Source organism: Labeo rohita, chromosome 10, assembly GCF_022985175.1.
Source record: "Labeo rohita strain BAU-BD-2019 chromosome 10, IGBB_LRoh.1.0, whole genome shotgun sequence".
NCBI classification, from domain to species: Eukaryota; Metazoa; Chordata; class Actinopteri; order Cypriniformes; family Cyprinidae; genus Labeo; species Labeo rohita.
In genome coordinates this window covers 16,692,233-16,715,466 of record NC_066878.1, presented here as the reverse complement: position 1 = coordinate 16,715,466, position 23,234 = coordinate 16,692,233, and the positions used below count along the sequence as shown (strand labels likewise).

Sequence of the window (23,234 nt, the reverse complement as noted above, 5' to 3'; positions counted from 1 at the left end):
TTGTGGCTGTGTCTTTGTTTACTTAGTTAAGTATTAAATTGCTAGCAAATGTTAGCAGTAGCAGTCAATTACTGCAAAAATAACAAAAGGACATAATTACAATTGTAAGGAGTTGGAATTTAGCCGACAAATATTCACATCATTTTAAAACGGGTTCATAGGGAGCTAACCCTGGTGAGAAAAACAGCATATGCTGGTAGGTATGTTTTGATGCTGGTTTAAGCTGGTCCTTGACCAGCAACATGACCAGCAAAAACCAGCATCAAAACATACCTAACCAGCATATGCTGGTTTTTTCACCAGGGAAGGCAGACAACAACACAACCCTTATTAAAATTAACCGTGTTTTTAATAAAAATAAAACCAAAAACCATGGTTACTATAGTTAAAACCATGGTAAACACAAATTAACAATGGCTTTGCTATGGTTTGCAATTTGTAGTAAAACTCTGCTTATACAAATGGGAAACAATCTGCCAAAAACAAAAACGTGGTTTACCATGGGCCTAATAATACCATTGTTATTTTTTTGCTTAGGACAAAAATGACCCATGATAATGCAAAAACATGTTCGGTTTTAAGATTTTTCTATAAAGATATATTCAAGATGTAACTATAATTGTACTAATTTTGATTTCCCTGCCTGTATTTTTTTCCCAGTCCGCCCCTGCTCACATCTGGAAGGCTTTTAAGTTAAAAACGTCTTAATGATGGATTTGTTTCTTACAAACACGCACCTTTTAGCTCGATAAGACGTTAATTAGGGGACTGGCGTCGTGTGGATTATACTTGTGGATGTTTGGCTCTCATTCTGACGGCACCCATTCACTGCAAATAATCCATTGGTTAGCAAGTGATGTGATGCTCAGTTTCTTCTAATCTGTTCCGGCGAAGAAACAAACTCATTTACATCTTGGATGGCCTGAGGGTGAGTCAATTTTCAGCAAATGTTTATTTTTCTGGGTGCCAAGCCGATGATGTATTTCCCGTTCAGAACGACAGGTGGCAGCATTACATCTGCAGACTAACCGCTGAACCTCCCGCATACGATGGAGAAGAAGCGCGTGGAATATTTTCAATTCTTCCCATGTCAGGCGCCCAGTGAACTTGACAAGCAGTAAAATTACAGTGAAGGACCCACCAACAATTTGACCTGTTGTGCCACATAATAGCGGATATTTCTCGCTGTGTCATGCATCCTATAGAAGTGTCAATCCCGTCTTTTCGATCGGAGGGCAGTAACGTGGAGAAGGGCTACACGGTGAGTTAAAATCTCTTATCAGATCGAGCCAGCGAGCGTGAACACGCTCTCATTAAAATGCACGGTGACAAACATCACGCTTCACCTCAGTGAATAACGATTAATGTCGATTGTGAGGCGTAGAGGTTTTGGCAGTGTCTCAAAACCTAGTGTGCTGTCTACTTGAGCATGTTCGGGCGCGTTTGAACTGAATTGTAACTCTTCAACCCCGCCTATAATGCCCAAAAACGATATCTAGGTTTTGAAATACTCTATCTAAAGTGATTGCATTGATGCATATGAGCCGTTCGCTTCATCATGTGTAGAAAAAATAATGAAAACGCACTTTGTCTTTCTAGGTTTTTAAGATCGAGGTGCTCATGTGTGGCAGACAGCATACTGTCGAGAAACGATACAGTGAATTTCACGCTCTACATAAAATGGTAAGAATGCATAAAATGCTAATGGTATCATGTATTGGCTGGTAAAATTAGGATGAGTATCTAGGGCTCAACCACAGACATTTTATTTTCAGTCACACACGTAAATGTGTGTCAGAAAGCTTCCCGCTTACGCTTTATGACAGTACATTAACATTAGTTAATAAAACTGCTAACATGAACTACCTGTGAAGAGTACTTAAAGCATAATTCATATTATGTTATCAGTCAGTTAACTTATACTAAGAGTTGCTTGGGATTAAAAACGTTGGCTAAATTCATAAACGCAATGAATGTTAATTTGTTTATATATTTGAATACTTAAGTTATTAACAATGAGCAACTGTATTTATAGTTTGCATGAAAAGCAAATTCGCCCCATCTTTTTTCTGTATGCATTTTATTCATCTTACTTTAAATAATGCATCCATTTCATTAAAAAATACCACACATTTTTAAACACTACCAGTCAAGTTTAACAGTAAGATTTGTAATGTTTTTTAAAGAATCAAGCCTGCATTTATTGCAAAAACAGTACAATTTTGGATGATTTTTACTATTTAAAATAACTGTTTTCTATTTTAATATATGTTGAAATGTAATTTATTCCTATACATCAAAGCTACATTTTCAGCATCATTACTCCAGTCTTTAGTGTCACGTGATTCTTCAGAAATCATTTTAATATGCTGATTTGCTGTTCAAGAAACAGTATTATTATTATCAATACTTAAAACAGCTGAGCACTTTTTTTCAGGACTTTTTGATCAATAGAAAAATTCAAAGATCAGCATTTATCTGAAATTAAAAAGCTTTTGTAACATACACTATACCATTCAGAAATGGTAGAAATTAATACTTTTATTTAGCAAGGATGCTTTAAATTGATAAAAAAAAAAGGATGATAAAGACATTTATAATGTTACAAAAGATTTCTATTTTAGATAAATGCTGTCCTTGTGAACTTTGTATTCATCAACGAATCCTAAAAAATTATACTCAGCTATTTTCAACATAATAGTAATAATAATAAATGTTTTTTAAGCAGCAAATCAGAATATTAGAATGATTTTTGAAGTATCACGTGACTGGAGTAATGAAGCTAAAAATGCTTTGAAATCACAGGAATAAATTACATTTTACAATATATTCAAATAGAAAACAGATATTTTAAATAGGAAAAAGATTTTAAAATGTTGCTGTTTTTGCTGTACTCTGGATCAAATAAATGCAGGCTTGGTGATCAGAAGAGACTTTAAAAAAAACAAAATCTTACTGTTCAAAAACTTTTAACTGGTAGTGTATATTTAATAAATACAAAAATATGATATATTGCATTTATATTATATTTTTAAACAATGTATATTACATATTTATTTGCAGAACATAAAATCACATAAATGAACAGGTCTAAACTGTCTGAAATATAAAAGAATTGCATAGGAAAACACATTTAAACAAAAAATATGCATAGGGGAAAAGCATGATATCAAAATTAAGACATCTTTAAATAAACTCGCATAAAGACGTATAAGTCTGAGGGATGTAATTGAAGAATTTAATTCACATTCATGTTACAAAGAATAAACTCAGTTGTTTCAATACACTGCAGAAACAGTATGTATCATCAACATCACAATATTTAGATAAGAATTAGATTTAGAATTAGGATCATTTTTATTAAAAAATGTAAAATGGACTTAATTAACCTTACTAGATGTACAAAACTTATTCCAATATATCTATATTTTTATCTATCTATCTATCTGTCTGTCTATCTCAATTGTATCCTAAATGTTTGTTCATTGTTAATTAATAAAACTTAAGGCATTAAATCCATTAGCTAATAGTTTTTAAATCTTACAGTGAGGTGGAAATCTGTTAGCTTTCCTCACAGTGGCCTCAGGGTCATTCCAAAGGAGTGTAAATAAATTTTATATTTATATATATAATTATTGTTTATATTTCACAGAGGGATTCTGGAATGTGAGCAACATGTACTTTCAAAAAAGTACAGTTTCTCTAATAGCTCCTTGGAAAAAAATCAGCAGTTTTTTGCTTTACATCAGCACAGTTGTAATAGTTTGTACTTTGTGTTTACCATATATGCTCAGAAAGAATAATGCTGACTATTTATTATGTGCTACTACAGTACGTTGTACATGATTGTGTAAATTGAGGAAAGAGGATATTTGACGTCAAGTGTTAGATCAAGTGGACATTTACGCAATTTACAGTTTTTGGCAAATGCAGAAATTCCACATGGAGGACGTGACTGCCCTATGTGTGTAAACTCTAGAGACACCTTCTGGTCAGTATATTAATTTTGTTTTCTCTTTCATCTCTTCTTCATAGCTTAAAAAGATTATTAAACCTCCAGAAATCCCTTCAAAGCATGTGAGGAACTGGGTGCCTAAGGTTCTCGAGCAGAGGAGACAGGGTCTCGAGCTCTACCTCCAGGTATTGATGGAAAGATGGAGAAAAAATGAACTTCCTGAACTTTCCTGTTTTCTGGAATAACCATTTGAATTTCTTTTTGTGTGTGTGTGTAGACTATAATCATGGAAAATGAGGTTCTTCCAAAGATATTCTTGGATTTCCTCAATATCCGCCATTTCCCGTCACTGCCAAAAACTGAGAGTTGTGGGTAAGGCTTTATAGCGTGTAATTTTGTCTGAAGTAAAGGCCTTAGAAAGCAGACTTTTGTACAAACAAAGACATCTCAATATAGTTTAGTAGAGCATTGTACAGTGTACGTGTGTATTAAAGTGATTGTTTGTTTTTCTGTTTAGATCATTTGAAACTGAATCAGAGGAATCAAGGTATGTGGGATACTTTGATTACAGTATTTACATCTGAAAGAAGCGCAGAACATCAACAGTTTTTTCCGCCATTTTGATGTCAAGTTATTGTACTAGCTAGGAAATGACTCCACCCACGTGATGAATTTCACAGTCAGCTTTGTTTTTAACACTGTCATCAGAAACCAACTGATCTGTGAGTCACTGTGTTCTCTTGCTGACCTTTCCTCTCCAAACCCTGCAGTAAACTGACACATCAACCAGCACTTCTCTTCCAGAGAGATCCCTATTTGCTGCCTACCACCAATGGTACATTCATCTTTCTTTTCTAAAGGGGGAGAATTCATTTGCAAATGTCCTGGAAGTTGAGACAAAATGGACCCTGTGGGTCATGTGACCACTTTTTTTTTTTTTGCATTTTCATTGATTAGTATTTGATTTCTCCTACTCTGAGATAACATTTATCTTTTAAATGTGTATCTACTTTTATTAAAAACAACTGAAATAGGCTGTGTTGTCTGGAGACAACACGGTACCATAGACAGTTAAAAATTTGAATAAATAGAAAGGGGGGATTAAATAAATTAATAATTTTATATATCAAGGATGCTTTAAATTGATCAAAAAAGGTGATAAAGATACTTATAGTAGATAAAACATTTCTATTTCAGATAAATGCTGTTCTGAACTTTCTATTTATCAAAGAAACCTGAAAAAAATGTACTCAACTGTTTTTAACATAATAATAATAATGTTAATAATGTTTTTGGAGCAGCAAATTAGAATATTAGAATGATTTCTGAAGGATCATTTGACTGGAGTAATGATGCTTTGAAATCACAGGAATAAACTACATTTTAAAATATATTCAAATAGAAAAGTTATTTTAATAAAAATATTTCAAAGTTTTACCATCTTTGCCGTACTTTGGATCAATAAATGCAGGCTTGGTGAGCAGAAGAGACTTCTTTGAAAAATATTTTTAAAAATCTTACTGTTCAAAAACGTTGTATGGGGTCAATAAGATATTTAAATGTTTTTGAAAGAAGTCTATATTTATTTAATCATAAATACAGTAAAAACTACAATATTGGGAAATATTACAATTTAAAAAAAAGTTTTCTAGTTATGTATTTCAAAATGTTATTCATTTCTGTGATGTAAAACTGATTTTTTTTTTTAGCATCGTTACTCCTTCAGTGTCACATGATCTTTCAGAAATCATTTGAATGGAGATGTTTTTAAAATCAGTGTTGAAAACAGTTGTGCTGTTTCGAAAACCATGATTTTTTTTTTTTTTTTTTTTTTTCAGGATTATTTGATGAATTTAAAAGTACAGGTCAACCGATTTGTGTTTTTCAGGGCCGATACCGATTATTACAGATCAAGTAGACCGATAACCGATATTTTGAACCGATATATATGTATGTCTGGTGTAATAAAGCAAATTAATGTCAAAATTAAGAATAACAAGGGCTCTGACAAAAACTTTCTTTAAATGCATTTAAATTATTTTATCGCCAAATCGGTTTTGAAAATAACCGATACCGATAACTGTAAAAATGCTTAATATCGGCACTGATAATCGGTCGGCCCCTAAAAGAATAGCATTTATTTAAAATTGAAATAGATTATGAATGTTTTTCCTTTCATTTTTGATCAATTTAATGCATCCTTGCAGAATTAAAGTATTAATTTCTTTAGCCAAATTTAAAATAATAAATTATTTGTAAATCAGGCTAACTTAAACACAGCAAATATTGTTATGAATCAGTCAGGCGATTCCCATCCTCACTGAACAGACTCATATGACTCATTCACTCACTGAATCAAGGGGTATTTTATCTGATTTGAACTGAGCTGAGAACTTCAGTCTTAATTACTGCTCATTTGTCTCTTAGTAATTAAAGTTTCAGAATTTTGTTGTAATACCACTAAAAGTAACATTAATGTCAAAATTAAGAATAACAAGGGCTCTTACAAAAACTTTTTTATTTTATTGGCAAATCGTTTTTAAAATGACCGTTAACCATAAAAATGCTTAATATCGGCGCCGATAATCAGCCAGGCTAATAATCAGTCGACCCCTAAAAGTATGGCATTTATTTTAAATAGACATTTTGATTATAACTGATTTTACTGTCATTTTTGATCAATTTTAATGCATACTTGCTGAATTATTGTTGTGAATCAGTGAGACGACTCCCATCCTTATTGAACTGACTCGTATGACTCATTCACTCACTGAATCACAGGTTATTATCTAAATTAAACCAAGCTGATTCTAATTACTGCTCATTTGTGTCTTAGTAATTAAAGTTTCAGAATTGTTGTAATAAGTGGCACTAAAAGACATTAATGTCAAAATTAATAATAACAAGGGCTCTGACAAAAACTCTTTAAATGCTTTTAAATTATTTTATTGGCAAATCGGTTTTGAAAATGACGATAACCATAAAAATGTTTAATATCGATGCTGATAATCGGTTGACCCCTAAAAGTATAGCATTTATTTTAAATGGAAATTGATTATAATTGTTTTTACTGCCATTTTTGATCAATTAAATGCATCCTACAATTATTTTTTTTTTTTTTAGCCAAATTAAAACAAATAAAAATTTCTTGTGAATCAGGCTAACTTAAACACTGGAATTATTGTTATGAATCAGTCAGGCGACTCCTATCCTCACTGAACTGACTCATATGACTTATTCACTGTGAATCACAGGTTATTATATCTGAATTGAACTGATCTAATTATTGCTCATTTGTCTCTTAATAAGTAAAGTTTCAGAATTTTATTGTGATCAATAGTACTAAAACACATGCTGCAAAAACAAAATCCTGTAATTACACTGCATATGTATTGTTTTACAAATACAGTTAACAAATGTTTCTTACTTGTTTGCAGATACGTTTTCAAATATGGTTATTGAAGGTGTGATACGTGGAATATTTTACCCAGACTTCCAGCCGAGGTAGATCTCAGCACTACAGACGACGTCACTTCAAGTTCACAGATAAAAAGGGATTTATATTACCAACACTAAATCACGCAGCACCAGTTTAACAGACTCACTCATTACAGCCTTAAGAGTGTAGTTTGATATCAGCACTCCATGATATTCTAGTTTGTTTTTGTGTTGTGTTTGCAGTAATGAGATTTTAGTTTTCCACGACATGCATATCGACTGTCAAATCAAGGTCTCGTTTAATATCAGTAGTACCTCCGCATAAATTTGCACATCTCTCCTAGTGTCATACGTGAGGTCAGAAGGATGTTTTGTCCACTGACTATGTTTCTCCAAATAAGGTGACTTATGAAATACATTGTTGGAAGAGCCTTGAATCTTATCGTTAGGTTATTGAATTGTGAACGTTATTTTCCTTGTTTGTTTGTGATGTGGCAATTATTGATAACCAGCCTTGGCTTATAATTAGCAAAAAGGGAAGTACTGAATGAACCAAACCAGTGTAAAGCCAGTCTTATATCATGTTACAGTCCAAAACTGTGAAAGAGTGCTGTTGTTAAAAGTAAAAAACTTACCGTTCTCCACTGCTAACCTGCAGCTAAGTAAACCATTTTCAGTGGATGATCCATTTGCAGTGGATGAGTTTAGTCTGGACTAATATTAGTCTATTTTGAGGAACTACACTGTGTAGTAAGAGTGCATGAACACTAGTTGTAAAAGCTTTTCACTACTGTAGTGGTGAAGATAATGCCGTTTGAGAAGTTCTACTTGTTTAAATGTTATAAAGCAAGATTTATGTACTATTTCAAGCCGTTCTAGATTTTTTTGTTTATATAGATGTCTTAATTCAGTGTATGGACAATGTGCCATTCATTATGTGTGTGTTATTGACACTTTGGATTGTCTCATGCACTTTAACAGGGGTGAAAAGAGCTGTAACTGAATATCATTTTAAACCTGACAGCAATAAAACATCACATTAATTCAATACGTTGTCACGTTATACACGTCACATTGGGGTAGTGTTGCACTTTGTTTATTCAAAAATTGACATACAGACAAATCCCATCTGAACAGCTTCCTTGCATTTTTAAAGCTGTGAGAAGGTTTATGTTGCATAAAAACCCAGTCGTTTAGTAACGCAGCATTTTGCATAATGAAACTTATGCATTAAAGACATTTCGGTACCTGCCCATGTTTGGCACATTTTACAGCCAAGATTTGTCTTATTGGAAATATGATTTTAAAATGCTTTTTAACTGCATTTGTTTTAATGTGTGCATAAATCCTGTGAGGAGACAATACATGGCAGCATACCTTAAAGGATAATAAACCCAAAAATGAAAATTACCTCATGATTTACTCACCCTCAAGCCATCCTAGGTCTATATGATTTTCTGCTTTCAGACGAATACAATCGGAGTCATTTTAACAAATGCCCTGGCTCTTCCATACTTCATAATGGCAGTGAATGGCTGTTGAGATTTTGAAGTCCAATAAAGTGCATCCATCCATCATAAAAAGTACTCAACACGACTCGGGGTTAATAAAGGTCTTCTGAAGTGAATCAATGCATTTGTGTAAGGAAATATCCATATTTAAAACTACGTACAACTATTTAAAATGCGTACGACAGTTAGCGAAAGCTTGAGATTATGGTTTATGTAGTTTTAAATATGGATATTTCCTTACACAAATGCATCAATTTATTTTAGAAGGACTTTATTAACCCCCAGAGCCGTGTGGAGTACTTTTTATGATACATGGATGCACTTTACGGGACTTCAATAACAACACCCATTCACTGCCATTATAACGCTTGGAAGAGCCAGGACATTTTCTAATATAGCTCCGATTGCATTAGTCTGAAAGAAGAAAGTCATATACATCTACACTGTAAAAAAACAATTTGTTGAGTCAACTTAAAATAATTTGTAACCTGACTGCCTTAAAATTTAGATTCAGTCAACTCAAAATAAGTTTATTCAACTTGAAATGTTAAATTATACCAAGTGACAACTTAGATATTTGAGTTGAATCAACTTAAAATTTTAAGGCAGCTGGGTTACTTACCCAAGTTTAGCAAACACACATATCTAAGTTGTTACTTAGTATAACTTAAAATTTCAAGTTGACTAAACTTATTTTAGTTGACTGAACTTAAATTTTTAAGGCAGCAGGGTAACAAATTATTTTAAACTGACTCAACAAATTGTGTTTTTTATTTTTTACAGTGTAGGATGGCTTGAGGGTGAATAAATAATGGAGTAATTTTCATTTTTGGGTGAACCATCCCTTTAAGCACTAAAAGGTGAATTGTAAGATAAACGCTTATATTTGGTTTTATTTTAAAAAATATGTGTGCTTCCAACATTCCCACAAAAGGCTAAGGTTTGTTTAGCTTTTAATACTGAAAATAGCTTTTAAACTAGCAAGTACTCTACTCTCAAATAATAAAAAAAGAACCAATTACATTTTTAGTGTCATTATTTGAACTTCAGTAACCTGGAGAAAGAAATGGCAGCTTATATCTGCCACAGAATTAGAATATACAAAATGTAATAATTGTTGTTTTTATCTCACAATTTTTACTTTGAGCAATTGTTTATTCCCCTCCTTATTTTTAGACATGATGCACATGCCGAAAAAAAATGTAAGAATTGTGAGATACAAACTCACAGTTCTTAGACAAGCCTGAATTGTGAGATAAAGTCGCAATTACTTATTTAATATTTTTATTCTGTGGGAGAAATAAGCTTCTGTAGTTAAATGGAATGTTCACCTAAAATTCTAAATATAAATCGTCATTTTACTTTCATGTTGTTTCAAACCTATATGACATTGGTAGAACAAAAAACTAGAAATTTTGAAGAATGTTTCTGCTGCTCTTTTTCATACAATAGAAGTTCAATAAAGTCTCAATCTCCAAAAAAACAAACAAAAAGAAAGAACGGTACCATTAAATTGTCTTTACGACAACAGTATACCATACTAAAGCATAAAATTGTAAAATCGATCAGGTTTAGAACAACATGAGGGTGTGTAAAAGATGAAAAACAAAAAAAAAAAATGACCAAACTGTAAACAATAAACTTATTTTTTTTCACAATTGTGGAATGCTCCAAATATACTGACTTACTAAAGCATTTGTTGATTTGCTGCAGGGTCATACAGCAGCTCAGTAACAGTGTCTTTTCCTCACAGCTCTCCGTGGCCTAGCTCATCTTTAAGACGCTCCTCCTGACTGGTCTCGGTCTCTGGCTCTTTCATGTTGGCGTAGGCCACTTCTCTTGTCAGTTGCTCTATCGGTGGCAAACCCACGGCCAGGTTACGCAAAGCGATAGCTGTCATCAGGAACCTCAAAAGATAAACCAAAACAACACAATTCACTTGTACTGCCGTGACTGTAGACATTTAATATCTGAGTTAATGCTTAAACATACCCTCGTCTAATGGAGTAGTATTTCTTTGAGGCAAATCTCTGGAACCTTTCGATCATAGAAGCTTCTCGTCGCTTTTTCACCTCGTGCATGCGCTTCTGTCGTTTCAGGAAGAGTCGCACTACAGGGTCGATCACAGTGTTGGTTGAATCCTGGTCGTCGAGACCAGTGATGAGCGGCTGCAGCTCAGGAGGCAAAGGGTCGGTTTCTAGAAACAGCAACAAGTTGTTACATCTGGTTCTTCAGAAGAGCTACATAAAAAATAATGTTGCTTCTTTTACTCGCATTGACGCTCTATTTTTTAACTAGACATGAAATTATTATGACAGAAATTGTTTCCTGAGCATCAAATCAGCACATCATGTGACACTGAAGACTGGAGTAATGATGCTGAAAATTCAGCTTTGATCACAGGAATAAATTACATTTTAAAATATATTCAAATAGAAAATGGATATTTTAAATTGTAATATTTTCACAATACAAGTGTTTTTACTGTATTTGTAATTAAATAAATGCAGCCATAGGGGTGAGCCTAAAATACTTACTTCAAAAAAAAAATATTTCTTACTATTTGTAAGAAACTATTTGTTTCTTTAATTTGATATTTGATGGAATTTATAATTGTTGTGAAATCAAAGTTTTCCCATGTCATGTAAAAAAACGTACCTGTTCCATTGCGTACTTTCTCCTGAAGTTCAGAAAGCTTTGTGAAGTTCTTCTGAAGTTCTGCCTCAGTAGTATTTACATAGATGTACATGTAACATGACGGCCCATCAGACACAGTGTACACCTTATGGTACGCACCAGCTGGAAGCTTCATACACAATAATGACATTTAGCAGATCAATTCAATACAGACACAACATTAATAACAGTAAAAAGCAGAACTTAAAATGTTACAGTAGAACTAAACAGGGATCATTAAAGGAGAAGTCCACTTCCAGAACAACAATCCACAAATAATTTACTCACCCCCTTGTCATCCAAGATGTTCATGTCTTTCTGTCTTCAGTCATGAAGAAATTATGGTTTTTGAGGAAAACATTTCAAGGACTTCATTGGTGCCCCAATTTTGAACTTCCAAAATGTAGTTTAAATGCAGCTTCAAAGGACTCCAAACGATCCCAGCCAAGGAAGAATGGTCTTATCAAGTGAAACGTTCGGCCATTTTTTTTTTTTTCAGAAAATAAAAATTTGTATACTTTTTAAGCACAAAAGCTCACGTAGCACAGGCTCTGCGATGTGCGTTCATGTACTATTGAATCACGTCGAAAGGTCATGCGGAACGTAGGCGGAACTACGGACCCAGTGTTTACAAAGCGAACGTGCAAAGACTAAGAAAGTGCAAGTAAGTCAAACGCTGTTTACCAACAAAATGGTACAACGATGTTGGACGATTCTGAAGTTGTAGGAGAAAATACCATGGAGTTTTTCCACATACTCTACCTTTTTGAGCCGGAGTGCGCAGACGATGAACTTGTGGTGATTCGAAGACGTGATTCGTAGTAGTGATGGGAAGTTCGGATCATTTTACCGACTCAGAAAATGAACAAATCTTTTTTCAAGTCATTTCATCCATTTTAGCAAAATCAGCATCACGTGACAGCCCCATAAGATGAACAAATGACTTGCTCTTCCCAAGCCACATTAAAGATTCGTTCAAAATGAACAAATCGTTCAAGAATGACCCGTGGACGCGCATCCCAAAGCCTGTGCTACACGAGCTATTGTGCTTAAAAAGTATACAAATTTTTATTTTTCGAAAACAATGACCAATCATTTCACTAGATAAGACCCTTCTTCCTCGGTTGGGATCATTTAGAGCCCTTTGAAGCTGCATTTAAACTAAATTTCAGAAGTTCAAAATCGGGGCACCAATGAAGTCCATTATATGGAGAAAAATCCTGAAATGTTTTCCTCAAAAACCATAATTTCTTTATGACTGAAGACAGAAAGACATGAACATCTTGGATGACAAGGGGGTGAGTAAATTATTTGTAAATTGTTGTTCTGAAAGTGGACTTCTCCTTTAAAGGAGGCTCACTTCCAGAATATACATTTCCAGATAATTTACTCACCCTTATGTCATCCATAATGTAGTCTGAGCCGGAAAGAGGATTGATTAGTTCATCTCTCGAGTCTTCGGGTGCGAGTCATTCGTTCATCACATGACAGCCCCATAAGATGAACAAACGACTCCAAAAACCCAAAGACTCGAAACAGGTGAACTAAGCCTGCGTCCCAATGTGCATACTAGCCACCCTAAATTCTATGTGATACCAGTAGGGTGGATAGTATGCACACTGGGACACAGGGTAATTCCAGTACAGGATGTTGCAAAATGAGCGAATCGTTCAAGAACGACCCATCACTACAGTGTTCACATGCTTCTGCGTGGCACTCACCTTGTGTACACCGGACGCGAGCGGTGCAGGAAAATCTTGTAGAACTCATTATAATCAGTGATGCTGTCTACACTGGATGCTGCGCGATATCATTGCTGCTGAAACGAATTTGTATTTATTTTTTTGTAATGGCCGATTGTTTCATTACATATGGCCTTTATTCTTCGGCTGGGATCGTGGGACCCTTTGAAGCTGCACTGAAACTGCTATTTGGTCCTTCAACCCATTGATTCCCCCTTGAAATCCATGTGGAGAAAAATCCTGGAATGTTTTCCCTAAAAACTTTCATTTCTTTTTGACTGAAGAATGACATGAACATCTTGGATGATATAGGTGTGAGTAAATTAACAGGAAATTTTAATTCTGGAAGTGAACTAATCCTTTAAAGAGGAACAAAGAATTGCACCTGCATCTTTTCTCCAGGTTGTAAACTGTAGTTCTTATTCTCGTCCACTATTTCAACCTTCACCTGACCCTCCAGGACTTGAACGCTGGTGTTCCCAAGATCCTCACTCACAAAGTTTTCAAGATAAAGCCCTGTGAATGCCACAACATCAGGTAATAACTAAGCATCTGTGAGGAAAATTTAAGCGAAGGGACTCCAGTACAAATACAGACATATACCTGGGAAGTCAGCGATGAAGACCACCTCAGTCTGATTGTCTAAAGATCCTTCAATCTCCTCAAATTTACTCCTCCACGGTGAGAGGTCAACGAGCAGCGGCATGAGCCATGAATTGGGGCGGAATGGTGACCAGTCGGCTTTTACGATGTCAACACGTGGATCAAATATCCTACAAAACAGAAGGAGAGCCAACTTTGATGTCATAAGCCTTGGTCTATCACTTTGTACGAATCAACGAACACGCTGTAAGTATTATGAACCTCTGTTGGAAGCGGTCGTTAATGGACACCCAAATGTCGAAGTAGATCTCTGGGTCTGAGATATTGAAGCGTGGCAGATTTTCACTGAGGCAGGTGGCATACTGCTTCAACATGTCTCCGTGGTCTTTCCATCTCCGGCTCTGAGTGAAAACCTGCACCACAATGAAATAAGAAGATATGCATTATTAGGGGTTGACCAATGTGTGTTTTTAAGGGCAGATCAAGTAGACCGATAATAACTGGTATTCTGCACCAAAACATATGTCTGGTGTAAAAATGAAAATTAATGTCAAAATTAAGAATGGGGGCCAAAAACAGTATTTATAATATTGTTAATTATCATGAGAAATTAATTTAAAATATACTTCTACTGCAAGTTAGTGAAAATTTTTAAATATTGAAAAGAAATCTTTCATAAATTGAGGTATGTGTTGAAATTATTACCAATAAAGCTTAACCTGTATTTAAAAATTAACTAAAAATTAAAATGGACTTTTTGTGTTTATGAAATGACTCACTCCAGGGTTCAGATATCCAACCTCCCCAGTTATGCCGTCTCTGTAGGTGATCTTGACATGCTGATGTGAGCGAGCGTGAACCATCATGTCCCATGAGTATCCATACAGTCCATTTGTCCAGTTATTATAGCCCTGTACAACCAAAAGATTCAATTTTTGTTTGAAGTTGAATGTTGCTTAATAATAATAATAATAATAATAAAATGATACAAGTTAAATAATAAAAAATAATTAAAAGGCAGTAATAATAATGTTACATTAAGTTAAATACTGATTAATAATTAAATAATATTAAATAAAATAAATGTAAAATTTTTATTATTATTATTACTACTACTAAATAAAAGTAAAATAATGAATAGAAAATAATAATATTAATGTTAAATTGTTATTAAGTTATATGATTAATAAAACTTAACTTATCAATGTTACTTAATAATAATTAATAATTCACTAATAATAATACAATAAAAGTTAAATTGTTAAGTTAAATAATTTATAGAAAATAATAAATTGCTATTAAGTTAACATATTAATAATATGTTGTTAATAAAGTTAAGTTAAATTATTATTAATATTGTTGTTATAATATTATTAAATAATAATAATAATAATAATGTTACATTGCAGAGTTAAATAATGATTCATAATTCAATAATAATTATGTTTCTAATAATTAAAATTATGTTGTTATTAAGTTAAATAATTTATAGAAAATAATTAATTGGTATTAAGTTAAATGATTAATAAAACCTAGCTTAATTAAAAATAACAATAATAATAAATAATGAGAGTTAAATAATGATTAAAAAAATTAATAATAATGATATAAAAGATAATTACGTCAAGTTAAATAATTAACATAATAATAATAATGTTACATTTTTTAAGCTAAATAATGATTAGTAATGAAATAGTTAATAAAATAACTAAATTTATTTTTTATTTTATTATCATTATTTAACTTAATGTAATATTATTATTTCTATAAATAATTAACTTTAATAACCACATGATTTAACTTCTAAATTAAATAATTTATAGATCATAATAATTTGTTATTAAATTAAAATGATTAATAATAATAACTAAAGTTAACTTAAAATAACAACAATGTTACATTAAGTTAAACAATGATTAATAAATATTTGATAACAAAATAAAAGTTAAATTATGTTGTTAAGTTAAATAATTAATAGAAAATAATCATGTTAAATTGTTAAGTTAAATGATTAACTTATCAACTTAAAATAGTCATAATTATAATAATATTAGTCATAATAATAATAATAATAAAACTGTTACACTGTTAACTTATAAACTTAAAACAGTCATAATTATAATAATATTAATAATCATCATCATTACTACTATTATTATTATTATTATTAGTAGTAGTAGTATTATTATTAATACTAAATTAACTTTACTGGCCCAACTCAGATAAGCCTGTCTCTGTGACATTCTTTAGAAATGGCTCAGGTCCCACCTTCAGTGTAAGACTATAAGATATTTTTATGAGTGTTACTATATGCCATGTGCCAAATCTTAAGTCTGCTTGTTTAAATAAAAACGTAATAGCAATTGAGCAGGAGTAATAGCAATATTACAAGATTGACAATCTGAGGTATCATTCATGTCTGCAGCGCAACAAGTGCAGGGAGAGTTACATGCCTGCAGTTAATTCTTAGGGTTATAAATTTGTTAAAATCTCTAATTATAGTGATGTTTGTTTTAGCGTGCCTATCTACACATATTCAACATGACTAAATCTCTTCCCAGCAAGGCCCGTGATTCCTCTTCCAAAGGTTTGTGCAGATGTTTGCTTTGGTTCACTATCTGTGTTTACATTGATTGTGAAAGCGGTGTGTCCTCTGATGTAGTGAACGTTCTAGATCAAACAGCGTTGCACGGTTTTACCTGCGTGATGAAGTGCGAGTACGGCATGAACAACTGCTCCACGATGTAAAGGATGGTGAAGATTGCTCTAAACTTGTGCTTGAAGCTCGGTGTGGTGGGTTTGGGAGCAGCCTGAGCCTCTTGTTGTTCTCCAGACCCACTGGGTGTTTTTGGGTACACGCAGGAGGAGCTGGGAATCGGCGCAGGAGAAATGAAGGGCAATATGGGCTGGAGAAACTCTGGGAAGCGGCCGAAAAAGCGTCTGGGCCAGTCAGGGTAGCAAAAGAGAGGGCTTGTGGCCAACATGGTGTACGGAAACATTCCTGAGGATAAAAATAAAGATGAAGTCTTCGTAATCACAAATCTTTTGGGTGAACTAGATTTTAGCATCATTTTTACCTATGCTGAAGAGCTGGGAATTCATGCAGTGGAAATAGCTGACGAAGAAGAAGGCGACAGGACGTGTGGCATCGAAGAAAAGCAGATATCCAGCTGTGAGGTCTAAGATCAGACCTCCACCATGGACCACCATCAGACTGACCAATTCAACAGGCAGGATAAATCTGAAAAGAAAGGACAAAAATAATGTTTATCCATAAAAACTAGGGTAGACGTTGTTAGGGGCTATTATACTCACTTGAACGGGTCAAATAACCAATGGTGCGCCAAGTACTTCATTGAGTATCCTTCCACCCAATCAGCATCCAGTTTCTTGACTCCAGCGATGAAGTACACTATGAAAATCTGTCAAAGGCAATACACATTTAATGTCTCATCATTATTTTATCTATGTAGATAATTCAACACAGGGTTGATAATTCTGGCTACACTGAAACTCACCTGAGATCTCAGCATAGTGTAGCTCCACAGCGGTACATGGGCGTTCCTCTTCCTAGGGTTTCGGAGACCGTCTAATGACCTGCGTTAAGACAATGTTTTGCTCGTAAAGTGTGCTTGTGCTATTTTTTGTTAAATAAATGAGAATTGGATAGACGTGTAATGCATATTTTTCTCTACAGGAAGTCTAGCTTTACCAGTATCTGTTGGCGTCCATGATCGTGAGCTGGAAGCCGATAAGTCCGTACAGATAAGAGTGATTGTTCCAGGTCGTTTTGTCCAGGAAGAAAACGTACCAGTAAGTGGATAAAAACATCAGACAGGCAAGACGATAAAAACAGCCAAGCATGATACCAACAGCACCTGCAACACACACACAAATGGATGATCAGTCTTGTGAACGCACTCTTTCTTTCTTTAAGGAGACAAAGAACGTGTGACTAATAAAAGTACAGTTTAACTTGTAACAGAAATATATATGTCTTGTATAATACTTTTGTACAGTAAAATGTAGGTCTTTATATATTCCTAATTCTGCCAAATTTAAATAAAACAATTCAATGATAAAAATAAATATTACAACCAGATTAACCACTTAATTGTAGAGAAAAATACTACACTTATTATTAAAACTTTTTCAACTGAATATTCACACAGTTTTTCTTCCATGTATTAATTTTAACAGTAAACCTCTGTGTTTTGGCAAAATAAATAAAAGGGTTTAATTTTCATTTGATTAAAAAAAATGTTTAATGCCTTCTTTTGATTATCAGAAAAATTAAAATACACAAGAATTTCTGGGGGAAAAAAAGAAAAAGTAGGGCCCTATTGTTTAAAATGTTGAAATTGAGAATTTTGGGGCTTCTTTTCACTGAAATAAATGTTTTCGTTATTACACAGAGAGTACAGTACAGAATAAAAAGTACCGTTGGGAACTGGGTCTTTATTTGTAGCAATAGCCAACAATAATACATTGTATGGGTCAAAATTATTGATTTTTCCTTTATGCCAAAAATCATTTGGATAGTAAAGATCATGTTCCATGAAGATATTTTGTAAATTTCCTACCATAAATACATATAAACTTTTTGATTAGTAATATGTATGCTAAGAACTTCATTTGGACAACTACAAAGGTGATTTTCTCAATATTTAGATTTTTTTTGCACCCTCAGATTCCAGATATTTTTTAAATAGTTGTATCTCGACCAAATATTGTCATATCCTAACAAACCATACATCAATGGAAAGCTTATTTATTTCTTACTTATTGATGTATAAATTTTAAAAAACTAACCCTTATGACTGGTTTTGTCGTCCAGGGTCACATATGCTAATTGTAGATTGACACAACAGGGCTTTGGAAGTAAAAATTCCCACTAACATTCTCCATTCTGGCCGATAATTATTTTCATGTTACGGCTGATAACTGATAAATTGCCAGTAGAAGGTGTGCATGTGACATCACCGTCAGCTGGAGTGGCTGCGGCTCCGCCCACCGAGTGGCAAAAAGACTGATTTGCAGTTATGATTTCATGTTAACATGTTAAATTGTGCAGTAAAATCATATCCCATATATTGTATTATAGTATATCGTATTGACAAGTCATCAACTAAATATTTACTATCTTAACTTTTACATAACTGGATGTTTTTATATAAACACTATATACGTTTTTCAGCTGTACAATATGACGATATATATGTCACATTGATATAAGTGATCACCGGCGTTTAGACCAATCTATTTTGTATTTACAATATGAGTTCACAGGCAAATTTGCTTTATTTATTTTCCCCGGCATCAAAATCAGACACATATGTGTGTTAGAAAACACGATTTCTGGCTGCATCAGTATGCATTGACCACTGGATATTTGTTAAGTTGTTAGGAACTTCATATCAAGTTCAACAACCTTTAGTTTAAACTGAGTATCGTTTGTTTTACTTGTGTTTTCGCATCTTCCCTATTAAATTCATTCACGCTGAAGGCTCTTTTGACACTTGGCTTACGGGGCGTGTCCCAGCGGGAAAGTGACGTCAATGCATACCCTCTATATTAAAATTGTCAAAATAACAACCTAAAAAAAGATTATTTCAAATGGACTAAGTAAATTTATGCATCAAAACATTATTGTACAGAATATGGACATATTTTAAGTAAGCTGTTGACAGATTATCGGTGCCGATATTCTTTTCCAAAACTGATCTGCCGATAATAGATTCAAGAAAGTTTTTGTCAGAGCAATTGTTTTTCTTAATTTTGACATGAATTTTCATTTTTACACCAGACATATATATCAGTTCAAAATATCGGTTATCGGTCTACCTGATCTGTAATAATTAGTGTCAGCATCGGCCCTGAACAACACATATCGGTTGACCCCTAATTTTGAGATTAGCTATCAATTACATTTAACAGGGTTACTGAATTATTTTTTAAGTTCTACTTTTTTATGTTTTTGTAAAGATCAACTATAAGTGTTTAAATGATGAAAACTCTAATCTAGATATAAAAATAGAGGCATTTAAAATTAAATATCAGAAATAAATACAAAAAAAACTCTTAATGTGGTCCAAGAACCAATATATTGTGAATCTCTACATACAATATATTTATTAATTAAAAAAAATGTTAATATATAAACATAATATAATAATATAAATAACAATATAAATATTAATATAAATTAAATCTATATAGAATATTATTTTTTTTTTTTGTCTTTTTACATTGAATCATTGTTTTGGTTTTATTATATCATCTGAATTTTGTTGGTTTCTGCATAAAATAAATATAAAGGGTTAGTTTACCCAAAAATCAAAATTCTATCATTAATTACTCACCCTCATGTCGTTCCAAACCTGTAAGACCTTAGTATGTCTTCAAAACACAAATTAAGATATTTTTTGATGAAATCCGAGAGCTTTCTGGCCCTGCATAGAGAGCATAGGTCCAGAAAGGTACCAAGAACATCATCAAAATAGTCATCAAAACTCTCAACTTTTCTTTTTTTTAAAAAAAAAAAAAAAAAACTCTCTACATTTTTAGAAATACCTATGGAGAACATGAATGTGCAAAAATACTTCCAGAAACAAAGTCATATAGGAATGAATGGGAAACTCACCAAGGAACATCACAAAATACACAAAGAACATCCAGTCCATGGGAAGGGGCTTCAGGAAGTTGAAGAGGGGGAAGCGGCACACTGGTGCCCCGTCTAAATACTTGTAGTCCAGGTGACTCAAGCCTCGCTCCTGGGTGATGTCCAGTGCCATCAGCATACCTGAGAAAATACAGCACATATTAACATCCAACCCACAATTCTGAATTACAGATGTTGTAAAATCTCATACGCCACGCATAAATGAGAACTTACCGAATAAGAAACGGAAAATGCCCAACGAGGCCGGGTCAGTGGGACGATTGAGGAGACACACCAGCCGATGCCAAGAGGAGATGTCTTCCTTCTCAAAGCCAAAGAGACGCTTCATGGTGCTGGTCTGCTCCGACGAGGCCACGGTTGCTTGTGTGCTTTCCTTACTGCTCTTTTTCTTTGCTTTGGATGCCTGAACATATGGAGCACCTGTTGAAGTGAGAAATTAAATCTCATTAACATCCCAATAGTTTCTCAGAGACAGCAATGTGATTAATCTCAGAGCAAGGGGTGAAAAACCCCCAAAAAAGATAGATACATTATGCTCAAGTTTACCTAAAATAAAATACTTTGAGATATGTTATCCATATTACGTTTACAGATTTAAACATTTATTTACGTTAACATTTGTGTAGCTGAATGCATTTTAGTACAAACATCTGAAATAGTTTCCTGAATAAAACTGAGAACTTTATAATGTATCTTGGGCTATAAATATGCAACCTCTACTAAAATAAAATAATAAAAATGTAGTTATAGTCATAGTCATAGTATACTACAAAACAATACCTGCATTGTTTATGCCTCAACCAAAACAAATCACATAACACCTATCTACATTTTCATTATTAATGCACCTATTAAAACGTTATGTAAACCTTATATAATAAGATGCATACTAAAGCTAATGTTGAAGTATGCAACGTCGTTTGGTAGTATTATATCCATACCATCTGTTTATGCCACTTTTTCTGTAGTAATACAGTATTTACCTGCTGTCGCGTCACTCGCCTCTGGCTCCATATTGCTGTTTATGAAACCAGTCCGCGCTAAACGTTACAAACGGTTTGTCAGTCTTAAACCGACCGAGATACTTTCACGACCGATACATAGGTAGACTTCACCGCACGAGTGTTACGTGTCAAACAGACACACAGCACACTGAAAGGTCGGCTCTCGCAGAAAGGTAGGAGACTGTGGCGATATCTGGACGCTCATTGGCTGGTTCCGGCCTAAGTCCCGCCCAGCAATGGCGAACTGGAAACGAGCAGCGCCTCTAGGGGTCAAAAAGTGGCTGTGGTTTGATTTTGGCTTGCAGGATTTCTTCATTTCTATTTTAGAGTGAATGAAAATATCTCAGCTGAATACCAACGTAATTCATGCTATGCAGTAAACTTTATTGTCACAGCATATTTGCCTTTAAATGGTGGGAGAAATAAATTCGAAGTTTATAGGTAAAAATCATGTTAGTTGTTGAAAATTGAATTATCAGTTGTTATGAATTGGGTAGATTTTTGAGTAGGCTTTTTTGTTGTTGTTGACCTAAACATCTAACATAAAAAAACGGCAATTAACTTTATTAATTTAATTAAATAGTTCATTTAATATTTTTCTTCTTTTATGGTTATTGAAAATGTGTAATACAAGACAGAGAGATCACCAGACAACTAAGATGGACAATAAATAATAAAACAAAGATAAACAAAATGTACATGGACAACCTAACATAGATAGAACATTATAAAAACTATAAAATATTGTTCCGAGAAGGGTGCATGGTGTTTTTCTTAAATAAATTAAAATAACATACAGAATGTGATTGTTTGATGATTGATTGACTGACTATTTGTTTGTTTGTTTGTTTTTGACAATCATGTTTTTTGTGAAGTAGTAATAAGAATTTACAAATAATGGTATTCTAATAACTCTATTGGTTACATTTTTATACAAATATTTTAATTTCATAATTATAAACTACTCAGAATTAGTAAACATCAAGCAACACTAAAAGTTCTGTTATTAAAACGTTTTCATAACATATATATATATCTGCAGAATGGACCATATATATATATATAGATATAGATATAGATATATATGGGCCATTCTGCAGAATTGGTCTAAAGTCAGGGTACGTCTTGAAAAAAAAGTGCCTTTTCACAAATGTTGTATATATGCAAATTGTATAATACCCAAGGTACACATGTAGTAGTAATTGTGCAGTTAATTCTAATATTGTATTTTCAGAAAGTTTTGGAATTTTTGTGCTCTCCCCAAATTTGTCACTACCGAAATACAGTAATATATAATTTAATAAAAAGGGTTATATTGACCTGTTAAGATTTTGCTTACATATATATTGTACATATATATTTTTGCTATTTTATTAACATTTTTTCAGAGGTAAATCAATAACAATTACATTTTTAACAATATTTCAAGTGTGATTTATGAGATTTGTTGTATTTTTAATCCAATTTCTCTTTGTAAAAGGCGTAAAGTTAATCGTACTCATTACACATTTAAGGATTCATTAGTTTGAATATACATTGAACCAAACATTATCATAACATCTTAGTTGATAATTCATTATACTTTATTTTTGATAAAACATCCCATGTTTTGGTCATGACCAG

General features: G+C 33.2%; 2 protein-coding genes across 4 annotated transcripts; one reads left to right on the top strand and one right to left on the bottom strand.

Annotated features, from left to right (window-relative positions):
* Positions 1-774: 774 nt before the first annotated feature.
* Positions 775-7,950, top strand: snx24 (sorting nexin 24). 3 transcript variants are annotated; one of them, XR_007828557.1, is made up of 8 exons: positions 776-928; positions 995-1,261; positions 1,600-1,683; positions 4,036-4,140; positions 4,233-4,327; positions 4,473-4,502; positions 4,664-4,790; positions 7,393-7,477. XR_007828557.1 is itself a non-coding variant. In XM_051120530.1 (8 exons), exons 2-8 carry the CDS (start codon positions 1,193-1,195, stop codon positions 7,461-7,463), a joined length of 519 nt encoding a protein of 172 aa, XP_050976487.1. In that variant the 5' UTR covers positions 782-928; positions 995-1,192; the 3' UTR covers positions 7,464-7,950. The 3 variants fall into 3 exon arrangements, 2 of the variants coding, with proteins under 2 accessions (XP_050976489.1, XP_050976487.1); XM_051120530.1 differs by having other exon boundaries at positions 782-928; positions 4,726-4,790; positions 7,393-7,950; XM_051120532.1 differs by lacking the exon at positions 7,393-7,477 and having other exon boundaries at positions 775-928; positions 4,664-4,773.
* Positions 7,951-10,505: 2,555 nt separating this feature from the next.
* ggcx (gamma-glutamyl carboxylase) lies at positions 10,506-21,781 on the bottom strand. Its single transcript, XM_051120516.1, has 15 exons — positions 21,591-21,781; positions 20,821-21,027; positions 20,569-20,727; positions 17,638-17,803; positions 17,444-17,522; positions 17,241-17,347; positions 17,003-17,166; positions 16,625-16,926; positions 14,705-14,836; positions 14,187-14,338; positions 13,926-14,095; positions 13,708-13,838; positions 11,563-11,710; positions 10,897-11,101; positions 10,506-10,811 (listed from the first exon to the last, which is right to left on the bottom strand). Exons 1-15 carry the CDS (start codon positions 21,619-21,621, stop codon positions 10,652-10,654), a joined length of 2,313 nt encoding a protein of 770 aa, XP_050976473.1. The 5' UTR covers positions 21,622-21,781; the 3' UTR covers positions 10,506-10,651.
* Positions 21,782-23,234: the final 1,453 nt, after the last annotated feature.

Excerpts from the sequence above, each read along its gene's own strand:
- snx24 (XM_051120530.1), top strand. The coding sequence starts at position 1,193 with ATGCATCCTATAGAAGTGTCAATCCCGTCTTTTCGATCGGAGGGCAGT. Across the intron at positions 4,503-4,725 it reads ACTGAATCAGAGGAATCAAG|TAAACTGACACATCAACCAG; the intron begins GTATGTGGGATA and ends CAAACCCTGCAG. Across the intron at positions 4,791-7,392 it reads TTTGCTGCCTACCACCAATG|ATACGTTTTCAAATATGGTT; the intron begins GTACATTCATCT and ends ACTTGTTTGCAG.
- ggcx (XM_051120516.1), bottom strand. The coding sequence starts at position 21,621 with ATGGAGCCAGAGGCGAGTGACGCGACAGCAG. Across the intron at positions 17,804-20,568 it reads GTATTTTGTGATGTTCCTTG|GTGCTGTTGGTATCATGCTT; the intron begins GTGAGTTTCCCA and ends TGTGTGTTGCAG. Across the intron at positions 17,348-17,443 it reads ACACTATGCTGAGATCTCAG|ATTTTCATAGTGTACTTCAT; the intron begins GTGAGTTTCAGT and ends TGCCTTTGACAG.